Raw genomic sequence first — 22,160 nt, forward strand, 5'->3', positions numbered from 1 at the left:
GCATCATGTCACAGCTGGAAGGCGTATCGAATGCAAGAGTTCTGTACATGTTGTAGCTTTGTTGCTTGTTCACAGGTTAGGTCAGTCAATAAACTGTCACAGTAGTCAAAGATTGGAAAGATAAGTGTTTGTATGAGTTTTAATTTAAGGTCCAGTGGGAGAACATTTTTATGATGCTTCAAAGGATAAGTAGATGCATGTACTTTTCTGCACACATTAGTTATATGCTCATTCCAGGTCAGAGTCTCATTTAAGGTGACCCCCAAGGTTTGTAACAATCTTGGAGTATGGCACTTCGGTATCATCAATGGTAATTGGAGGAGGATTGTGATTACTGTTTAGAGCACATAGTAATTTTTTGTGTCCAATTATTATGCTTTGGGTCTTTCATGGGTTGATGAGTAAGGCATTGTTCCTGGCATACGTTGTGAGTCGTTGTAGGTCTGTATTCATATGCTGGATCACTTCGCATATACTATCTACACTGGTATGGTAATATACCTGCAGGTTATCAGCATACAGATGGTATTTACAGTGAACAAGTGGGGATGAAATATCATTGATATGCAGGCTGAATAATAAAGGTCCAAGCACAGATCCTTGAGGAACGCCATATAATCGGATAGCCCATTTGGACGTAACATCGTTTACTGAGACACACTGACGATGATTTGTGAGGTAGGATATAAAGAAATTGAGCGCATTCTGGTCGACACCAAGGGAGCGCAATTTTGAAAGGAGTAGTTGTATGTTGACTGTATCAAATGCACTGCTAAAATCAAGGAGCGTGAGAACCGTCACCTGTCGCTTATCCATAGCAAGCCTGATATCATCTGTTACCCGAAGGAGTGCTGTCGTTGTACCGTGGCCCTTCCTGAAACCAGATTGCAACGGGGTCTAGTAGTGAATGATTTGTGCAATATTCAGTTAGTTGCTCGTGAATTAGTCATTGAAGGGCTGTCGCAAGCAGAGCGAGTATTGATATAGGGCGGTAGTCTGATGGATAATTTGATGTGGTGTTCTTTAATACTGGATTCACTAGAGCATCCTTCCAAATGTCTGGAAAAGTTCCTGAATTTATACAGTAATTGAAGATATGAGTAATGATCGGTAATACTGCACCGATGACATTTTTTATGAAACCTATTGGAATATGATCTGCTCCTTTCGCTTGAGATTTAATGGAATTTAAGACTCGTTTTACTTTGTTTATATTGACAGTTTGCAATGAGAATGTTGGTTCAATATTCAAGTAATTGCCATCTTCATGTAACAGGATTCCAGATTGGGGTCGAGTTTCTTTGATTTGTTTACCAGTGAAATGAGAGTTAAGTGTGTCCAACGATATTGTTGAAATATGAGGTTCTTCAATTTTTCGTATTCCTATTGAACGTAACTGATTCCACGCATTAACTGTATTGAGATTTTTGGTTTGATTTCTGATATATTTAAATTTAATGTTTCTAATTAATTGTTTTGTTTTGTTCCGTAGACGACAGTATTGTTCGAAATCCGTTTGCTCTTTTGTTGCTCTGTACCAGTGAAACAAAGCATCAAGGCGGGCCATTGTTGCTTTTATCTCAGTGTATAACCACGGAGCAGGAGAGCGAGTAACCCTTGCCTGCAGAACGGGAGCATGCTTGTCATAGAGTCCTAACAATAAGGAGTTAAATCGATATACTTTCAAATTCACGTCGTGCAATTGTCGTATGTCGTCCCAAGGCAAATTATATGCGTCATATTGTAGTAGAGTTAAGTCTATATTTTTTATGTCTCTGTAGTTTACATACCTAGCTTTACACTTCGGCACCTGCAGTGAGTAGCACAGATAGATAAGATCATGTGCAGAGATACCAGGGACAGAGATTTGTCCGTGCTTGACAGCCTTATGGGGATTATTTGTCACTAAGTAGTCAATTAGAGTGTGGGTTGAGCCGTTACGTGTGTGTACGTGATTAGTTGCGTCTAATGGTAAGATGGTCATGTCCATTGAAATGAACAGCCTGCGAATTCGGTCCGAGTCACTAGTCTGGGTCAGGAGATTTATGTTAAAATCACCGAGGATTATGATGTGTTCGTAACCTGGTATAAGTTTCAGCAGATCCGCTTCAAGTGCGTCTATATTACTTACCTTGGGTGGCTTATATACTACTACTATTAACACTTTCTGGTGGTTGACAATCGCCTCAAGGAACATGTATTCAGTATGCGGAGTGTCATTGGGGGAAGATTTACAGATTGTTTTGCTCTCATTGTCGTCTCTACAGTACACTGAAACACCACCGCCTCGTTTACCTGCGCGGTCATTCCTGAATAAAGTATACCCATCAATTTTTACAAGCACAGAACTGATACTGTTAGTCAACCAACTTTCACTCAGACCGATTAAATGCATATTTGTGTCAGTAATTATAGAACGGACTTCGTCAAAGTGACTTAAAAGTGATAAACAGTTAATGGGGCAACATTGCAGGGTTCTAGGAAACTGCAACAAGGCACGTTTCAATAGGATTCCTGTGGGCTCGGGTTGGGGTAGGGGAGCTACTGGTGATTGTGAAAGAGGGTTGTCATTGTCTTGGAATACGTCCGGGTCAATGGCATGCAGGAATTCCTCATCTGCTACATGCACAGGCTCATTAGTCTTAGCCATTATCATGCATAACTAAAGAAACACTTACCGAGAATTTCCCAGGTACATTCGCTGACTCAGTTCGCACACACTGGAGACACACACACAAATATATAAACATGAAAACTACGGAACATTTTAAGACTTAAATCTTAATTCACTGTTACATCTGCTGAGTTTAGAGTTCTGTTCAAGTCACGTACATTACTAATATATTCTTCCTTCCATTATTTAGTAACACTACTATGCGTCCTTCGACTGTCCATACCCGCTTATGCCCTAGGATATCCCTAGCTCTGTCTAGAATCTGTTTCCGGATACTCGTAAGTGATTCAGTTATTAGAAATTTAGATCCTTTGAGAAGTTTTTTAACTCTCCAAACCCGGTTACGATCTTGAAATCTTAGGAATTTCACGATGATCGGTCGTCTTCCCGTCAGCTGTTGGCTTCAGCTGTTGTGCGTTTCCGCTCACCAAGCCTGTGGCAGTGGTCTGTGTCTCCTAGTGAGATGTCCAGTTGTAGCTTATCCCTGATGAAGTCCGTAACTTTTTTATACATGTCTTCATCAGGTTCCTCGGCGACACCGTGCAGTAGGAGGCAGTTACGACTGCTATACTGAGCCAAATTGTCAATCGTTTCTTCATGACGGGTTAGAGTCTCGTCCATCATCGATATCTTAGTCCTTAGTTCGGCAATTTCAGTGGTCATTTGGTCCTTGAAGGTTTCAAAGTTGGCAGCCAGGCTCTGTATTTCTTAAAAATTAAATAATTGAAAAAGAGGTTCAACCTATTCAATACATAGGAAAGAAATGTAGTGATTACATTCTTATTTAATAGTAAATATAAATGGGACTGGTTTCGACCCTAGTCCAGGTCATCGTCAGCTGTAAAAACATGTAAAACAATGCATATGAAAAAGAAAAAGAAAAAGATTAAGTGAACTCTGGATCGGTATAAGATGAAACATAAATTAACGATGGGGGTAGAAATTGTGAGTCACTTAAAAGAAAACAGTACGTAATATTAAGAATGGTAGTATGGCACACGCAATGATAGGCGAAGTCTCACAATGTTTATGAATATTGGAGAACAGTCAAATGGGTCAGTTTCCACACTCTGTCAGGCACAAAGTCATAACACTATCAAATAATATATGGAGATCAACTTCAAGTTATTTATGATCTTCATATATTATTTGATAGTGTTGTGACTTTGTGCCTGACAGAGTGTTGAAACTGACCCATTTGACTGTTCTCCAATATTCATAAACATTGTGAGACTTCGCCTATCATTGCGTGTGCCATACTACCATTCTTAATATTACGTACTGTTTTCTTTTAAGTGACTCACAATTTCTACCCCCATCGTTAATTTATGTTTCATCTTATACCGATCCAGAGTTCACTTAATCTTTTTCTTTTTCTTTTTCATATGCATTGTTTTACATGTTTTTACGGCTGACGATGACCTGGACTAGGGTCGAAACCGGTCCCATTTATATTTACTATTAAATAAGAATGTAATCACTACATTTCTTTCCTATGTATTGAATAGGTTGAACCTCTTTTTCAATTATTTAATTTTTAACGTTAATACTTTCAATACGGAACAATGAAATTTTTATCTTTAAATCTGTATTTCTTGTCGTGGGTTGGTAGTAGTGTCTCCAGTACTGGTGGTCGCTGCTGCTAGGCGAGCTTGGAAGTCACTCAGTTGACTTTCAAAGACAGTTATTCTTTGATTAACTTCGTTAAGTGTCATGTTTTAGTGATATATTTCAACTGAAAATCTGTACAAATGTTTTCCATGACAGAGTTCATACCTAGATGCGGTTGTTCTTGCTGTTTTCGCAGGATATAACAGAGAGCACGTAACACTCACACTACACTGGCTGCCATACTAGAAGTATTACAGAGTATGATTCTTCAATGAAGAAGGTTTTTAAAAATATTGATTGCTGATTTCAGCACAGTAAGCGCTACTTTGGTTCTAGTGCTTGAGGAGGGTGAAAAGACTTAAAGATGCTGTAGCACCATGTCCTGGATAGGTTGAGTGATTGACGTTTTGCCACTATTACTATTTATTTCTATGTTTCGGCTCAAACATATTTTGTCTGACTTTTTCAACTTGTACAAGACTTACTGGTATTTGCTTTTCCCTGTGACCAGAAAGTACAGCAGCCTTTCAGATATACAGTGCTGTCATTTTATGATGAAACTTCGTATCATTCTGCCACTGACCAACTTTGGTTTTTCTCAGCTGCAGCGTGGGAAGCTAGATGCCAAAACATCCCAACAGTTAATTTTTTTTTTTTTTTTTTTTTTTTTAGAATTGTATGGGAATGTGTGTGCCACCATTAATCACGGCTGAATGATGAGAGAGAAAGGACAGGATAGTCAAAGTACTGAAGAAACATGACATACACATAACATTTAGGTTTGGATCAAAGGTACGTGATCTCATCCAACTGGTGGATGACAAATTTCAGCTCCAATAGGAAGGAATGTACAGAATACTGTACAGCTGTGAATAGGCTACTCTGGGAGACTGGCTGGTCCATAACTACAAGACAGACAGAACATAAAGACACACACACATCTGCAGCAGCTCTCTAAATCATCCATTCAGCAGACATCCATCCTCCTCAATGAAATCAAACTTTTAGCCTCTGTCACTTTCACAAGAGAAAAGTCAGAGAAGCCATGGAAATTGATGAACACCCAAATAACTTCAATCAATCAATAATAATAATAATAATAATAATAATAATAATAATAATAATAATAATAATAATAATAATAATAATAATAATAATAATAACCACTGCAATCAGCCACCCGAGTATTGGCGGGAAAACCATAACGATTCGGGTAAGGAGGAAATGCCTGCCCGCAACCGGAGAACATCTTGAGGCCCTCCAGGGCTAACAACCTTGGTTGTATGTAGAATGAGCAATTTGCTCCAAGCTAAGCTAAAGCTTCTCAAGCATGATGGTAAAACAAAGACATGAAGTTAATACCCCACGTGGCAACTTTTCAAAGAAATCCACTGTCGCCGACAAGCGACGCATGCATCCCGTTCGGATTCTGGGGGGGATGCAACATCATGCTAAAGACGAGTCGGAGCGTCTTGGAAATCCTGAACAGTCACGAAAGCTGAAACCCATATCTAAGACTTTTTTGGCAACGTTCAACATAAACAGTTTAATACAAACTGGTAAGATGAAACAGCTGACCAATGCCCTCCACGAAAATAAAATCGCAGTAATGGCTCTGCAAGAAACTCGCTTCACTGACGAAGATACGTTTGAGTCTGAAGGGTATCGGTTCTTCAAGAGCAGATCCCATAAGAGAGTAATGAAAAACACCCCTATCTTCGGTACAGCTTTTGCTGTCAACACCAGAATTCTTAGGTCAGTCTCAAATTTTGAAGCTGTTAATGATAGGTTATGCCTACTATCCCTGCGTTGTGCAAATAAAACATATACGCTAGTCAATGCACATGCTCCAACTAATGAACAAAACAAAAAAGACCTGGAAGACACAGATAGATTCTGGAACATCCTGGATGCCAGATTAGCGAAAATCCCAAAGCACCACGTCAAGATTCTATTGGGTGATTTTAATGCACAGGTAGGACGTGAACGGAAACACAGGAAAGTTGTTGGGCTCTACCCAGCACACAAAAGAACCAACAAGAATGGAGAACGCCTCGTTGAACTATGTGATAACCACAACCTCCAACTGATGTCAACACACTTTCGTCACTTACCAAGAAAACAGATGACATGGAGATGCCCAAACAAAACAATAGGAGAATTCCAAATAGACCATGTTGCTATATCTCGAAGATACAGTCCGGAAATCATGAACGTTACCGTAAAAAAGGGAATAAACATAGACTCAGATCACTATGTATCAGTAATCAAGTTTCGGCCAATCCCTCTCAACAAAAATAAGAACGAACCTACCATAATTCGCTTTGACACAAAAAAGCTCAGAGAAAGAGAGAAGGAATTCAAAGAACTTGTCCTACCAGTGGAAAAAGACTTCAACAGCACAAGAAAGCAGATGATACAAGCTGCAAAAGGAGTGGCGGAAATCAAGAAGAGGAAGAAGCACACGTGGTGGAACGATAACTGCGAGAAGACCTTAGGGGATCGTCTGAAGGCCTGGAAAAAGTATTACACCTCGAAAAAAGAAGAAGATTGGAAGATGTACAAAACACAACAAGCACAAACAGCAAAAATAATACGCAGTGAGAAACGCAAGTATGAAAAGGAACTACTGGACAAGATTGAGCAAGACTTTCATAGAGGCGAGACCCGTGAATACTTCAGAAATTTTAAAAAGAAGGTACAAGGATACAAGGCACCTTCCCTTTGCTTTCTAAGGAAAGATAGAACTCTTGCAACATCAAATGAAGAAAACTGCAAAATCTTAGCTAAGTATTTTAACGACCTTCTAAACTGTGAAAAACCAGCCAACCCCATCAAAACAAACAAACCAGTGAGCCAAAACCTGCCATCTTCTCCACCAAATCGCGATGAAATCAAACGCCACATAAAGAGACTGAAAAATAACAAGGCTCCTGGTGAAGACTCCATGATTGCAGAACTGTGGAAACATGCCCCGGAAGAAGCAATTGACATCCTACACCAAACCATTGTAGATATATGGGAAAAAGAACAACTACCAGAGGACTGGAAGCTAGCCTTGATCCATCCTTTACACAAGAAAGGAAATATAAGAGATGTGAACAATTACCGTGGAATTTCTCTTCTGCCAGTAGCCTACAAGATCCTGTCACTATCCATCCTTGAAAGACTAGAACAGCAAATTGAGCACAAACTCGGGGAATACCAAGCAGGTTTTCGGAAAGGCCGATCAAGTGCAGAACAAATACTTAACCTAAAAACCATAATAAGATACCATATGCTGAGAGGTCGAACCTATGTATCTAGATTTGTAGACTTCAGGAAAGCATACGACTCCATCGACCGTGATGTGTTGTTTAACATCCTTGCAGAAATGGGAGTCGATAAGAAACTGCTGGCGATAATAAGGGCAACACTAACCAATACCAAATCCAAAGTAAAATTCCAAGGATGTCTCTCTGAACCCTTTGAGATCAAGACAGGCGTTCGACAGGGAGATGGGCTGTCACCTCTTTTGTTCAACTGCGTACTTGAGAAGGTAATACAGGAGTGGCGAAAGACGTTAAAAGAAAGAAACCTTTACAAACCCGTAAGGATTGGGACAAAGAAAAATGGAGTGGAAATAGATTGCTTAGCGTTCGCTGATGATATAGCCCTTATGGCAGAAAATTTCGAAAGTGCAACAGAACAGATCAATGTGTTGAAGGAAGTAGCAGAACAAACAGGTTTACAAATTTCCTTTCAAAAGACAGAAGTAATGTCAAATATCAAAGATGATACGGCACAACTAAACACCAAATATGGAACGATAAACCGTGTTAGTAAATTTAAATACCTTGGGGAATGGATTCAGCAAAATGGACTTGACAAAGAGGCCATAGCAGCAAGAATCAAGAAAATGGAAGTCACTTTCCAAACCACCCGCAACATTTACAACAAAAAGTGCTTTTCCCTGAACACAAAAATTCGTCACTACAACACTGTCATCAAACCAGTATCACTGTATGCATCTGAATGCCTTATCCTGTCCGAGAAATGTTTGCTTGCGGATTTAGAGAGGAAAGAAAGAAAGATCTTACACACCATACTTGGTCCAAACTACAAAAATGGCATCTACATTAGAAAATCCAGGCAAGAAGTATACTCTAAGATAGAGAAGATCACGGACACAATGCGTAAAGGCAGAGTTCGCTTCTACGGTCATATACGACGGATGATCGACTCTCGATGGACGAAACGTATCTTCAGTATATTTGACGCAAAACCAAAAACGGCAATGCCATGGTACGTTAATGTCAAGAAAGATCTTAAAGAACTGGGCCTACAAGCAGAAGATGCACAAGACCGAAATCTTTTCAGAGCAGCCATCAAGACTTTTGGGACTTTCCGGGACGAAAAACGGGCAACTGGTGCTAAATGGACAGAAGAACGTCGTGCTAAACACAGTGAGCTAATGAAGACGATGTGGGTCGAGCGAAAGACGAACAAAGGCCAGAATGTAAAGTGAGGCTTATCGTGGTCCCTAGTTGGCCGATTAGCGAAGTTGAATGAAATGAATGAATAATAATAATAATAATAATAATAATAATAATAATAATAATAATAATAATAATAATAATAATGTTATTTGTTTTACGTCCCACTAACTTCTTTTTTTGCGGTTTTCGGAGACGCCGAGGTGCCGGAATTTAGTCCTGCAGGAGTTCTTTTACGTGCCAGTAAATCTACCGACACGAGGCTGACGTATTTGTGCACCTTCAAATACCACCGGACTGAGCCAGGATCGAACCTGCCAAGTTGGGGTCAGAAGGCCAGCGCCTCAACCGTCTGAGCCACTCAGCCCGGCCATAACTTCAATCAAAATGAGGGGTTATGGTTATCTAATGTCTGGAAATTAGCATTAAAACGACAAGAAGAGCCCCACACTACCCCACGTGACACACTTTCACTGTACAGTCCGACCTCTATGTATAAATATTCCTGCCTTTTTCTCAACTAATAAGGCAGCCTTGACAATGCCTACTGTATGATGACAAAATGTCGGCCACTCTCCAACCCAGAACATGGAGCAACAGCATCAGCACCGATTGCAGAAGTCTAAGAAGCAGGACTTCCAGAATTCTGGATATTATGACTCTTCCCCTTATCAGCAATAGAATGCTGCACTTGTATCTATTTTTTTTTTCCCTCATTAAGTACCCAGTGTTTTTATTAAGCTGATGCTTTTAGAAGCCAGTATAATTCTCTACTACATCTATCAAAAGAGGCCAAATCCTGAGAAAAACATAATAGTTATGTGATTTAATTGGTAATGTCCGACTCGTTGGCTGAACGGTCAGCGTACTGGCCTTCGGTTCAGAGGGTCCCGGGTTCGATTCCCGACCGGGTCGGGGGATTTTAACCTTCATTGGTTAATTCCAATGGCCCGGGGGCTGGGTGTTTGTGCTGTCCCCAACATCCCTGCAACTCACACACCACACACAACACTATCCTCCACCACAATAACACGCAGTTCCCTACACATGGCAGATGCCGCCCACCCTCATAGGAGGGTCTGCCTTACACGGGCTGCACTTGGCTAGAAATAGCCACACGAAATTATATATTATAATTGGTAATGTAACCTTTTTATTTTTAAATGTTCTGTTTTATCCTTTCCATGCAATAAAAGAAAGATTTGGAGTTCAGTTGAGAATAACAAGCAGTTTTGTTGCTGCTTTAGATTGGTCTGGTGAACATCCTCACAGCTATCGGTGTCATCCCTGATGGTGTTGTTGGCCACTCCATTGGTGATCTGCTGTGTGCCTACGTTGATGGCACCCTCTCCCTCAAGCAGACTATTCTCGTTGCTTATTACCGTGGCTTAGCCTGCATTGAGTCTTCTGTTCCCAGAGGATCATTGGCTATGATTGGTAAGTATCAGTCTCATTGCAGCTGCATGCAGGAGTTGGATTAGGGTCACAGAATCTTATGTTAAGGGGACAGTCTGGATATATAAATGGATATTTTGGTCATTTTGCTAAGATCATATGAATCCTTTACTATTCAGCAGAGAAAATATCATCTAACTTTGGTCTGCTTTTCCCCCAAATTTCCAACTTTACATATAGAATTCCTCTATTCTCTGGAAATATTCCATTTAATTTAACAAAACCTTTATGCTATATGTATCACAGTTACATTAATAAGCTTTTTCTTCTAAAAGTATTTTAAGGGTTACTCTCAGTTTGAACTCGACAAAACATCTCTACCTTGCAATGTAAGTATAAAAAATTCAATGAACAGATAAGCAAATAGAATCAAGTACTAGTTGTCTCTTATTGCTGACCTGTTTACAAGGAGTTCCAAACTGCAGAAGTGCATGATCGCTGTCATCTTTATACTTTCTCTCCTTGCATTTGGTGTCAGTTGCCACATGTCTTCCTTTCAGGACCCATGAATTCACATAAACAATAAGTTTAAAAAGTCATAAAGCAGGTTAAACCAACTTAGTAAACATGAGGTTTGTAACATTTACTTCTGTCAGATCACAATTTTGTAGTCAAATTATACCATCCAAATCCAGCCCATTTTGATATTTCACTGTTATATAAGGTTAACAAGCTATTTGCTTTTCCAGGGACTCGTAAAACTTCACAGCATCATTATGATTCCCTTGAATCGTAGGCCCTTTTTCAAGAATGGTGCCTTTTAATTAACTATATTTGTTCTTCCTGTGTAGTATGGTCCATTTTTTTTGTCTTCCTTCCAAAACTGTGAAAATATGTATTTTTCTCCTATGAAGTTTCCAGAAGTTTAAGGAATATGCATACCCCTGCATCACCCCCCCCCCCCCAAAAAAAAGGTTATATTAGAAAACCTTTACATAGAATTTTTGTTCACAGGAGATTTTCCACATAGTACGGATCTTTAAACCTGGAATTTGGTATTTAAAAACACCTTTGAAATACTATATAATCTCTGTACATAAATTATATACAGAAAAATGAATACACAGTGTATATCCACTAAATGCCTTTGTTGTCAAGACCTAGTGTTTAGAGTGCACTATATCTTCTGGCATGGGCTAGACCAAATTTATTACTTTCATTGACCTGTCTCAGTCCCATTCTTGGCTTGTATGATATGAAAGTGATTGAGAGGTATGAACAATGCTAGCAATGCCATTCTTTATGTAGACAGTCCCTTTTATAAATAATGTATAAACGTCATACATAGGATTGGTTGGTACATGCATTTTAGTTGTCTTAGCAGACTGATATGTAAAAAGCGTTATTTGGCTCAGTGAGGAAAGCAACAGAAAATTACCTAACTCCTCATTTCCATAGTAGACCTGTTCAGCGACACCTAGACCATCTATGACATGGCAGAGCTGTTGAGTGTTAAACCAGCCTTTGGGCTGAATACCCAAGCTCATCAGTCCTTTCAAAAGCATTGTATTTCTCCAACTTCTCTATATTTTTTTTTCCCCACATCAAGAATGATGGTCTCTCATAAATATCCCCCACAATGAATGTGAACACCGAAACCCCCTCTGGTAAAAGAAGACAGCTGTTAGTGAATTTTATCTCTATCCATATTGTGTTGTCATGTTCACCCAAGTCTCTTCATTCTGTTGTTCCCTCTACCCACACCAGCCTGCAATGATATTTTATGTTGTATGTGTGTGTTTGTATACTCATGGCTAACTTCCTGCCTTTGAGGTATATTCACAATAGAATAATTTTATATTAACTTCTATTCATATTTTTCCACAGGAAAAGATTCTCTGGAATTTCTGGAGAAGAATTTGGGGAAGTTAGAAGTTGTCAGCAACAACAGCTCCAGTAATTATATCATTGCTGGTTCTCCTGAAGATATTGATGAATTTTCAAAAAAACTTCGATCAGTTGGCAAATATGTGAGAGTACTAAACTGTGGTGGAATAGCCTGCCATAGCAAAAATCTTGCTCCAGCCAAGTCATTGCTCCTAAACTATCTCCAGAAGGTATGTTCAATTGTGCTCATAATCCTTCATTATTACTACATTAATTGTTATGGTCCTCTGTCAAGAACAGCAACTGCTGGCTCTTGCCCTAATTTTTACACAAACCTCTGCCAATAGCTCTGCATGCCGTCAGCTCAAAGATCATCATCATCATCATCATCATCATCATCATCATCATCATCATCATCATCTCACCCAGATGCGCAGGTAATCCATGGGCATCAAATAGAAAGACCTGCAAGGCGAACATGTCCTCAACACTCCCTACACTAAAAGCCATATACTAAATAAATAATAACCATGCCACTTGTAAGATGGTAGTGAATGGGTGTACACTATAACCCCGATTTTGCATGACCTCAATTTAGCATAAACCCGCATTTAACAGAAGAAATTTCAAGTCCTGAAAATTATTCCATAAGAGTAATGCAATTTTATATTTGATTTAATGTAATTCACATTGGGGCAGAACCTGCTTTTAGAGTAAGGAAATGTTAAAATTCTTAAGTATTTACAGTGAAGCCTCATTAGTGCATTCCTCATTAACACATTTCCCTGCTTAGCACATCATAAATTCAAAGTCCCAATTCTCATCGTATTAAATCTATATAAAAATACCTCACTTGTCACAAATTTTTGCTATTACTGCTTAGTATGATCACATTTTTCCTAGCCCTGAAAATGTCATTTGTCATCCCTTGTGGAAGGATTGTGATTTCCAACTCGGGTAAGAGCCCTTGCTGCAGTTGTGTGATAACGGGAAAAGGCCTTGTATTCTTCAACTTCACAGGATAAGTTGCACCTTCAGGGAGCAAGCCGTTAGCCTCAGAAATGCTCAGTTTTGCTTGCCGGTTAGCAGTCGGACTGCAGAATAACACAATGAGCCTATTTGTGGTTTACTTCGCATTCCATTCAGAAGTTAGAAATGTATTTCGTGTTTAGTTGTACAATGAAATGAAATGAAATGAAATGGCGTATGGTTCTTAGTGCTGGGAGTGTCCGAGGACAAGTTCAGCTCGCCAGATGCAGGTCTTTTATTTGGCGACCTGCGCATCATGATGAGGATGAAATGATGATGAAGACGACACATTCACCCAGCCCCCATGCCAGCGAAATTAACCAATGATGGTTAAAATTTCCGACCCTACTGGGAATCGAACCAGGGATGCGTGTGACCAAAGGCCAGCTCGCTAACCATTTAGTCATGGAGCCAGACAGTTGTACAGTGAAGGGTAGCAAATATTTGTCACGTGATGGCCTACATCTGCAACATAATCATGTGAGGTTGACAAGCGTGGTGGATATTTGTCTTGTGATAGCCTAATTATGGATATGGAAAATGTAGTGAAATTTCTTACTAATGCAGTCAAATTTGAAGTCTGTCAGCAAGTCGTCTGGCATCTACATCTTTAAGCTCACAGATTTGCGTGAATGTTGTAACTCGCACCTTCCAGTTTCGACTCAATCACTCAAGTCGGTCTTAGTTGATCAAAGTTTCGTTCGAGACAAAATGATGGCCAAAGTCATTCTGTTGCAGTCACACATGGCCGTGTATAACCTCCAATTCATTGTCTAAGTGTGTGACCAGAAAAATAACATTTAATAACCCACTGGTCCATAATAAAAGGCTTCTACTAACATTTGTTTTAGAAAGAGTGTGATCTGCAATAATACTTTGATATTTTTATCGGCCCTGTTCAAAGTTTTCATATTTGTTGTTCGGTGTTTTTTAACGCTTATCAGTGCACTATTATTATTGTATAAGCCCCAGCGAAATAAGTTTTCATTTTTGTTCTCTCGTGTTTTTCACATCTTTTAATACTCTCTTCTCATAGAGTTTTTGCTGTATCCGCGGATATACGACGTAAAATCCCCTTATATTGGAAAAACTCATATTTTAGTGTCTTCATATCCCTGTTGAATAGTTTTTATTTGTGTATTCAGTAGTAAGTTTTTTCGCTTAACACATTTTTTTTCCTTGTCCCCTGCAGAAATGTCTTAACGAAGTTTTACTGTATTTCTGTTAGTTATGGTTATGGGACATTAAAACTTATGAAAAAAAGATGCCATAAGCTTGCTATGGATGGTTCAAGGCAGAGGAGGGATTCACAGCATGGGCCCTTAGCACTAAAGTGAGGTGTCAGGCTCACTTACACATCCGACCGTGGCCGCTTTAGTATGGTAGAAGAGAACCCAGTTGTAATGGCAATATTGTTATGCCCGTCAGAAATTCCTACATTAATCTATGCTATATCCTTCAGTTACAATGAGAACCCTTTCACTGATTCATCCGTTGTTACAAACAAATTTGGGCATGTTATTTTATCCGTTATCAATATTCATACACTCGACCCCAGTGTTTATATGAATGCGATCATTCATCTTCTGTATTGACTTCTCGTTACATGCATAAGCGAGATTGCCCCGACATTCAATATGTGCTGCCAACTTAATTCCTTCTGTTCATAAACAAACATTGGGAGAATGTTTTTGCAATAAGCGCACAAATAAGTGCACTGACAGCAGTTGTTAACTTCTTATAAATAAAGGCTGAAACAAATGATTGCTTAATTTTAATACTAGGTGTTGAAATAAAATAAGAACATGATGCTTTTTCTCAAGATACAGTGCTGTGCACAACAGATTTCAGAGGTTAGGTTGTATACTCTCATGTCTGGTTAAATTTCAGAAAGGCAGTTCCCTTGTAAATTTATAGTGAACAGGTTATTATTACTCTACAATGTGCTTGAAATATGTTTTTGTAATACGTGCATGGTAAACTTAGGTTAGGAGATGCTGTTTGATGTAAGAAAATGGAAACGTTTGCCACGGAAGCCTCTGGAGTGATGCTATTACCTTATTTTTAAGAATGAAACTATATGCATGTTCATAGATTGTTGAAATTAGAAAATACTATATTAATGGGTAAGTCGCTGTATGGAAAAACGTATGTGGAAAGTTTTGAACAAACTGATTGCTGTTTCATACCAATTTTAATGTGTTTTTGTGCGAGTGTGGTATATTTTCCAACTTCAATGGAAAATCGTATATAACATTATAAGAACAACCTTAAACCAAAACAGTTTTGCATTCTCCAATAAAATCTGTCATCAAAAGGAAGAGTTCACAATGATTTCACCAATATCAGGAATAATAGCAAACATATTCCTAAATACGTTGAAAGCAATTTCTTAACCAGCTAAGAGATGTAGAGGGAGACCAAGGTGATCAGTTTTAAGAGGTGTGGAACTAAAAGAGGCTACAGAGCCTGAGTCAAGGGGTCTGCTCATCTGACAGATGAATCACCATCAACCGTGTCATATGCCCTCACTCCGTATGAACACTGCAGAGAGGTTTTGAATTGAATCCAGGCTTTTGGCACGCAATCTAGTGATTAGAAATTGTATTCCGCCCTTTCTCCTACACTGCTGGCCAACATTCTGATGGTGAAATTTTTTGACCAATGGAACTCGAACCAACTAACCATGGTGCCAGGCTGTATAGACTTGATGCCAGGTGGATTTTAAAGAATCACTGCCGATAATGGAAAAAAGAAAAACAGTTAGGAAATAATAAACAACATTTGCAGACTTATTAGTTCCATTGTTATATTAATTTTAAATCAGATCCAAGCATTTATAACAAATAACTGTTCCAGAAACTTCAAAACAAAATTTATACCAGTAGAAAGCAAGTTTTGCTTTGACTCTCAATCAGTAGGAAGCTAGTCTTAGAAAAACTCACAACATTTTATAGATTATTACAGCAGCAAAATGGTAGTTTAGCAAAGACAGGTTGCACCATCAAATAGAAAGCCTCCCAGTAATATTTATACAAAGCACAAGTTTTGCAAAAACAGTCTTCACTTAAGAAGACAACTGCCATGTGGCGGTCCTCCTTCCAGCCCTCACAGAGAAAGGCCGTAGTTTTTTGCAAGCTGAGGATTGGTCATGGATGATCTATGCTCTCTTACCTTCTAAAGAGTGAAAGCCTTCAGTATGTTCTTGCGGTGCCGAATTTACTGTGGCCCAGATCCTTAGAGTGTGTGCCAATCCCTGTGGCCTAAGATGGGACCTCGGCGTGCAGGAAACACTCAGACTCACCCTCGTTGATGTCAGGAATACTGCTAATCTCATGTGTGTTATTTGTGAGAGTAGACTTCCTCAAATACATATTAAATTTTAAGTGTTCTGTTACTCAGGAAACTTGCATTCTCTTTTGATGTGTTAGTGTCCATTTTGGCCTTTTAATATCGTATACTGTATGTACTGTATTATATTTTTCCTTCATTTTCAGAATTCATTCGTTGAGTACATAATTTTTGTTTCCTTTTATGTTTGTTTATATTTAATTTGTTCAGAGAGGATGGTTGCAAAGTTGTACTTCTTCTTAAAATAAAAGCCAACACCAGTTTTTTTCTCACCAGGTAGCAGGATCCACTATGTACGTTTACTGTCTACCTTTCATTCCATCGTGGAATATGTTGGGGGGGGTAAATTCACTCTATGTCTTTCTGTAGTGTATAAGCTTATTGTTGCTTAGGTTTCTTTCTGATGACTTCCATTGGGTGACATATATTTCTGCTTCTGCTCACAGTCCACATCCAAACCATAGAAGTCAACTTTTATGGTTGTTTCTGTAAGGTGAAAAACTGTGTGGTCATCAGCTTTTCTTGATCAGGAAGATAATGAAGAGGAATATAAAAACTAACCCAACATTAGAGGCATGATTTTTTCCCATTAACAATAAATGCGACAAAAAATATTTTAAGCGATTTTTAAATTTCTTAAAGAATCATGTGATTCTGTTCAAGAAATTAGTGATTTTGTTTTTGTGAGTTACATCGAATTAAAGCAACAAGATCAGTTTAAAGTGAAATTTACTTATTTTATGATGAGTGCAAAAATGCAGCGAAATTCATGGAAAATATCGGTCTTAAAATTGTATTCCAATATCAGGTATGTGGGATGAAACAGAAGATGGAATAAGGATTTCTCATTTCGACAGAAGTATCTCTTCATATTAATATTCTGTAAAATCCCGTGATGGTATCGCCATGTAGGTTGAAAGAGTAATTTCTTATGCTATCTTGATTAGGGCTGTGTATACTGTAGTTCTAATCAAGATTGCATAAGTAATAGTGAACGTTTATCAATACTGCTTCTCTTTATTTATCTTTCTTCCACATAAATAATTCACAAATCTTACAAATTAAACTTTTTATGAATAACTTTAGGAAAGCATTAAAGTGAAATTAAAGTGATGGAGTCAGTCCTATATGACAAAAAAAGGCGAAAAATGGTTTCCTTTTCGCAAAATCAAACATAAATTAATGTGAAAAATTATGCCTCTACCCATTGAGAATGGTAAAACAGCTAGTAGTAATATAAGTTTGGATCTGAGAAGAATTTACCCCAGCTTAGAAATGTATTTCAAAATGCCGGGCTGAGTGCCTCAGACAGTTGAGGCGCTGGCCTTCTGACCCGAGCTTGGCAGGCTCGATCCTGGCTCAGTCTCGTGGTATTTGAAGGTGCTGAAATACGTCAGCCTTATGTCGATAGATTTACTGGCACATAAAAGAACTCCTGCGGAACTAAATTCTGGCACCTCGATGTCTCTGAAAACCGTAAAAGTAGTTAGTGGGGTGCAAGAGCAAATAACACTATTATGTATTTCAAAATTTTAATTTGTTCTCTAAGGCGAAAACTGCTGGGCAAAACTGTAGTTGATAATGTTTCTTTCCAGGTGATTCCAGATCCCAAGACTCGTTCAAACAAGTGGGCTGTCTTGTCTGTACCACACGGGGACGAGAAGCTGTCATCTGCTGAATACCACGCTCACTGTCTCCTTAGTCCGGCTACGTTCCTGGTTCATGGCCAGCAGGTTCCCAGTGATGTTCTCTCCATAGAGATCTCTCCTAGCTCTCTTCTCTCCACCTCCAGTTTCACACTGTACAATGAAGACACTGGGATATTTTCTCTGCTCTCAACACTTGGCAAGTGAGTAAATATACTGTTCCTTAAATTTTCTTGAAATCTCCTCTGTACTGGGGATAATACGAATTATAATTGCCTAGTGTGTCTGTTTCTTTGTGGAGGGCTTTTGTACACACACATACACGCCTCTCTCTCTCTTTCTCTTTGTGCCATCAAGTTGGATTTGACTCCAGGTGACTACATGATTGGGATTGCCTCCAGGTTTTCAAGTAGACATTTCAGATCCTTCAGTGATGACTTCATTGCTGCTTTGATAGAGTCTATCCACCTGTCCATGTTCCTACCACTTCTCCAACCATGGTCGTTTTCTCAATAGAATCAGGCTTTCCCATTATGTGGCCAGAGTAAGTCAGTTTTAGCTTCACAATAAATGCCTCAAGGGATAGACTGGGTCTGATCTTCTGAATCATCATCATCATCATCATCATTTTACAGATCCAGTTTCCCGGCTACTGTTGGCGAGCCTTTTCCATTCTGTCTTATTGAGATACATTCTGTTGTTAATGACGTTCCCCAGTGTCCTTTCCTGATCTGCAATGTCCATCTTTACGATGTCCATCCAGTGGGTTCTTGGTCTTTCCACCATCCGTTTCCCTGCCACATGTCTCTGCGAGTTAACATATGCTGTCCTTGTTGGCTCCATCCTCATTACATGCCCACCTCAGTCTGGACATGCTGACCCAATCTAACAATGATGTAACAATCCCAGCTTCTTTCCTAACCACATCATTCCATAACTTGTCCAGTTTGGTTTTATGAATTGTAGTCCTAAGGAACGTCATCTCAGATACCTGCAATCTTGATGAATCTTTCTTAGTGAGGGTGCAGGTTTCAATACCATAGGTTAAGATTGGTATGAAGTACTGATTGAACATCACCAGCTTTGATTTTGTTGGTCCTTCGGGATCCCAGAGGAGTGTTCATACTTGCTGGTAAAACTGAGAACTCTTCTGCACTCTATTTGCCACCTCCTTTGTGGCTAGTGTATTTCGAGATATTACACTGCCGGGGTATCTAAAGCTTTCCCCACTTTCTAGTGGATGGTTTCCTAGCATGATGTTCGCTGGTCGTCCCTCTCTGTTTATTGCAATCACTACTGTTTTGAGTTTGCTTATCTTGAGATTGAACTCCTGGAACTTAACCTTCCATTCATTGAGTCTTGACAGTACTTGCTCCTCGGTTTCTCCCCAGATTATAACATTATCAGCGAAGGCCATTACATTTAGTTCACCAGAGGCTTTCTTGATGTTCTTCATTATGTCATCCATGATGGTGATAAACAGTAATAGGGTTAGTGCACTGCCTTGCTCGACTCCACTTTTGGTCTTGAACCAGGATGAATGTCCGTCACCCAATCGCACACAGCTGGTACAGTACTCATACAGTATCTGAACTTTCCTCACCAATATCTGAACTTTCCTCACCAGTCCCTTGATACATTTCTTTTTCTCAGGCATTCCCTTATCTTCTCTCACAAGTAATGTCAAGGAAAACCATAAACAGATCTTTGCCTTTTTCCCAATATTTTTCCACACTGAAGATTAGTTCTGTTGTGGACCTGTTAGGCCTGAAGCCATACTCTTCCTCTTCAGACTGTGGCTCTAACATGACTCGCAATCTGCTCTCTAAGATTTTCTCAAGAATCTTAAGCCCATGAGAAAGGAGTGTTATTCCCCGGTAGTTGGAGCATTTTCAGCGATTTCCTTTCTTAAACAGGGGGATAATGACACCCTTGCTCCAATCAGTAGGTATCTTGCCATCTTTCCAAACGGCATTGAGAACTCTGTGTAACCACTGTAATGTAAACCCTGGACTCCTGCTGCTTTAAACATGTCCGTGCTGATTTCATCGATTCCTGGGGATTTACCTTGTGGCATCTTCTTAAGGGCTGCTTCTGTTTCTGCCCATGTAATGGGAGGTTCCTCTGTGCAGTTTCTGTGCAGGTGATCAAAATGATTCCTCAGAACCTCTCTGATGTCCTCCTCTTTCCTGGTCAGGTTTCCATTAGGATCCTCAAATGCTGTGATGGTTTCAACTGAATTCTTTTGTTTTCGATCACTCTGAACAATAGTTTTATATTTCCTCTGCTGTCTTCCTTCATTTTTTTAGTAAATTTCCCCCAGCACTTTATCTTCTCCTTTTCTACTACTCTTTTAACCCTCAGTTTCTTGTCCTGGTAAACTTGCTTGAGGTCTCTGATCTTCCCTTCGCCTCTTACTTGTTCTGGCTTGGATTTCTCTCTATCTCATTTTTGTGCTATGTTCCTTTCCTTTATTGAGGATCTTACTCTTTCATTCCACCAGGGTGTCTCTTTTTCCCTTACTCTCTTACTATCGCACTTGTCTTCCCGCAAAGCTCTATTGTTTCTTTTATCAAGGTGCTTTTAAATCTTGTCCACTATACCCCACCACTCTCCACTTCTTCTGTAGGCAGTTGTCCTCTTATATGGTCCTGATATTCAGTCCTTTTTCCAATCTGTTGTAGTTCCCACACCTTAATCTTAGACAATTTCCTTTTTGTTATCCTTGGTACTGTACCAGTAAAATAGCCCGACTTTATGAATTAATTTTAAAGTTAGCGTGAAGTAGGTCTCAGGGCAGTACTGGGTGATTTCTAGCTAGGGCTTGGTACAGGAGGCAGGGTCCTATCTATAAATTTTTTTTTAAATATATTGAATAATAGTTTTTTATTCAGAAAATGCATTTTAAAGTGCACATCACCTTACTGTTGATAGTCGCTGTCTTCAACATCGCCTTTTGATGACCCGTGCTCCAAGTTCACCAGGGTGAAGGGGACAGGAACACGTTCTGCAAGTTGTCAGTATTACGTTGAGATAAGGCCAGAAAACCCAGATTGGTTTGATATGGGTTTGAGTCTCGAACGTTTGACGTTCTGGACGATCTCCGACGTTCTGCGATGATGTTGCGGGGTAATCACTCGTCACATAACTTACACGAGTGTCCAAATTTACCTAGTCCCCCGACACTTTGGTTTAACAGCACCTTTTCATTGTTGTCATTGTGTAAATATGTCGTGGGTGTTATAATTTTGTAGTGTGCTGGGAATCTACGATCTTTGACTACTGTATTAGTGCTACAGAAATAGTTGTAATTACAGTATAGTGTGTAGGGTAGGTATGTCCTTGTTTTATTGTTGTCATTATGTAAATAATGTGTGTGGATGCAATTTGTCAATACAGGCACAGATTTCTGGAAAAAGTTTGCTTTCTACGGAAACCTCGATTTAAGGTTAACCCCCAATTAAGATTTAAAAATCCTGGTCGCTAGCAAAATGCGAAATAGGGGTTCTACTGTATTTGAGTCTTCGGGAGCTCCAAATTAAAATGTAGTACTGTTTATTTCACAGTCTTCATTATTGTCAGCAAAATTGCATCAGTTATATAAGAGTTTAAATGTTTAGCTGACTATCATATAGTGTCGTGCATGAGCGGTGTATGAATTAGTGTGGAATCGCATGCGAGCACTCAATTCTGTATGATGTTACAAACCTCTATGGCACTCCACAGCAACCGAGTGATAAGCCCTGGAGTTACATGATTATGAACGAGCAAGCAGAACAACACTAGAAGTTCAAAATACTCTGTTAGTCTTTTTTCATGATAATAAAACTAAAATAGTTTAATTTTACAGTTAATGCTTACCTATCTGATATTATTGTTAATGCCCGGGGGGAACAAATTGAGATTTTATCATATTCATTTTTTACGTAGTATTCCCCGCCCGGCTACTCATTCCTGTCACCCGGCTGTGAAAATTTCTTGGGAGATCACTGGAGTCCATGGCTGAATGGTCACCACCTTAGCTTTTGGACCTCGGGTTCGATCCCTGACCCTTAAAAGATTACGGTTAATTTCCCTGCTAAATCTGCTGAA

General features: G+C 39.3%; 1 protein-coding gene across 4 annotated transcripts in view; it reads left to right on the plus strand.

Moving 5' to 3' along the window:
- LOC136883507 (fatty acid synthase) overlaps positions 1-22,160 on the plus strand; it is an 830,097-nt gene that overhangs the window by 338,106 nt on the left and 469,831 nt on the right. For all 4 annotated transcript variants that reach the window (XM_068229677.1, XM_068229680.1, XM_068229678.1 and 1 more), the window contains 3 exons: positions 10,008-10,197; positions 12,043-12,272; positions 18,018-18,271. In XM_068229677.1, coding sequence (XP_068085778.1) covers positions 10,008-10,197; positions 12,043-12,272; positions 18,018-18,271 — 674 coding nt within the window. The remainder of the gene's footprint in view (positions 1-10,007; positions 10,198-12,042; positions 12,273-18,017; positions 18,272-22,160) is intronic.

This window comes from Anabrus simplex, chromosome 11 (genome assembly GCF_040414725.1).
Source record: "Anabrus simplex isolate iqAnaSimp1 chromosome 11, ASM4041472v1, whole genome shotgun sequence".
NCBI classification, from domain to species: domain Eukaryota; kingdom Metazoa; phylum Arthropoda; class Insecta; order Orthoptera; family Tettigoniidae; genus Anabrus; species Anabrus simplex.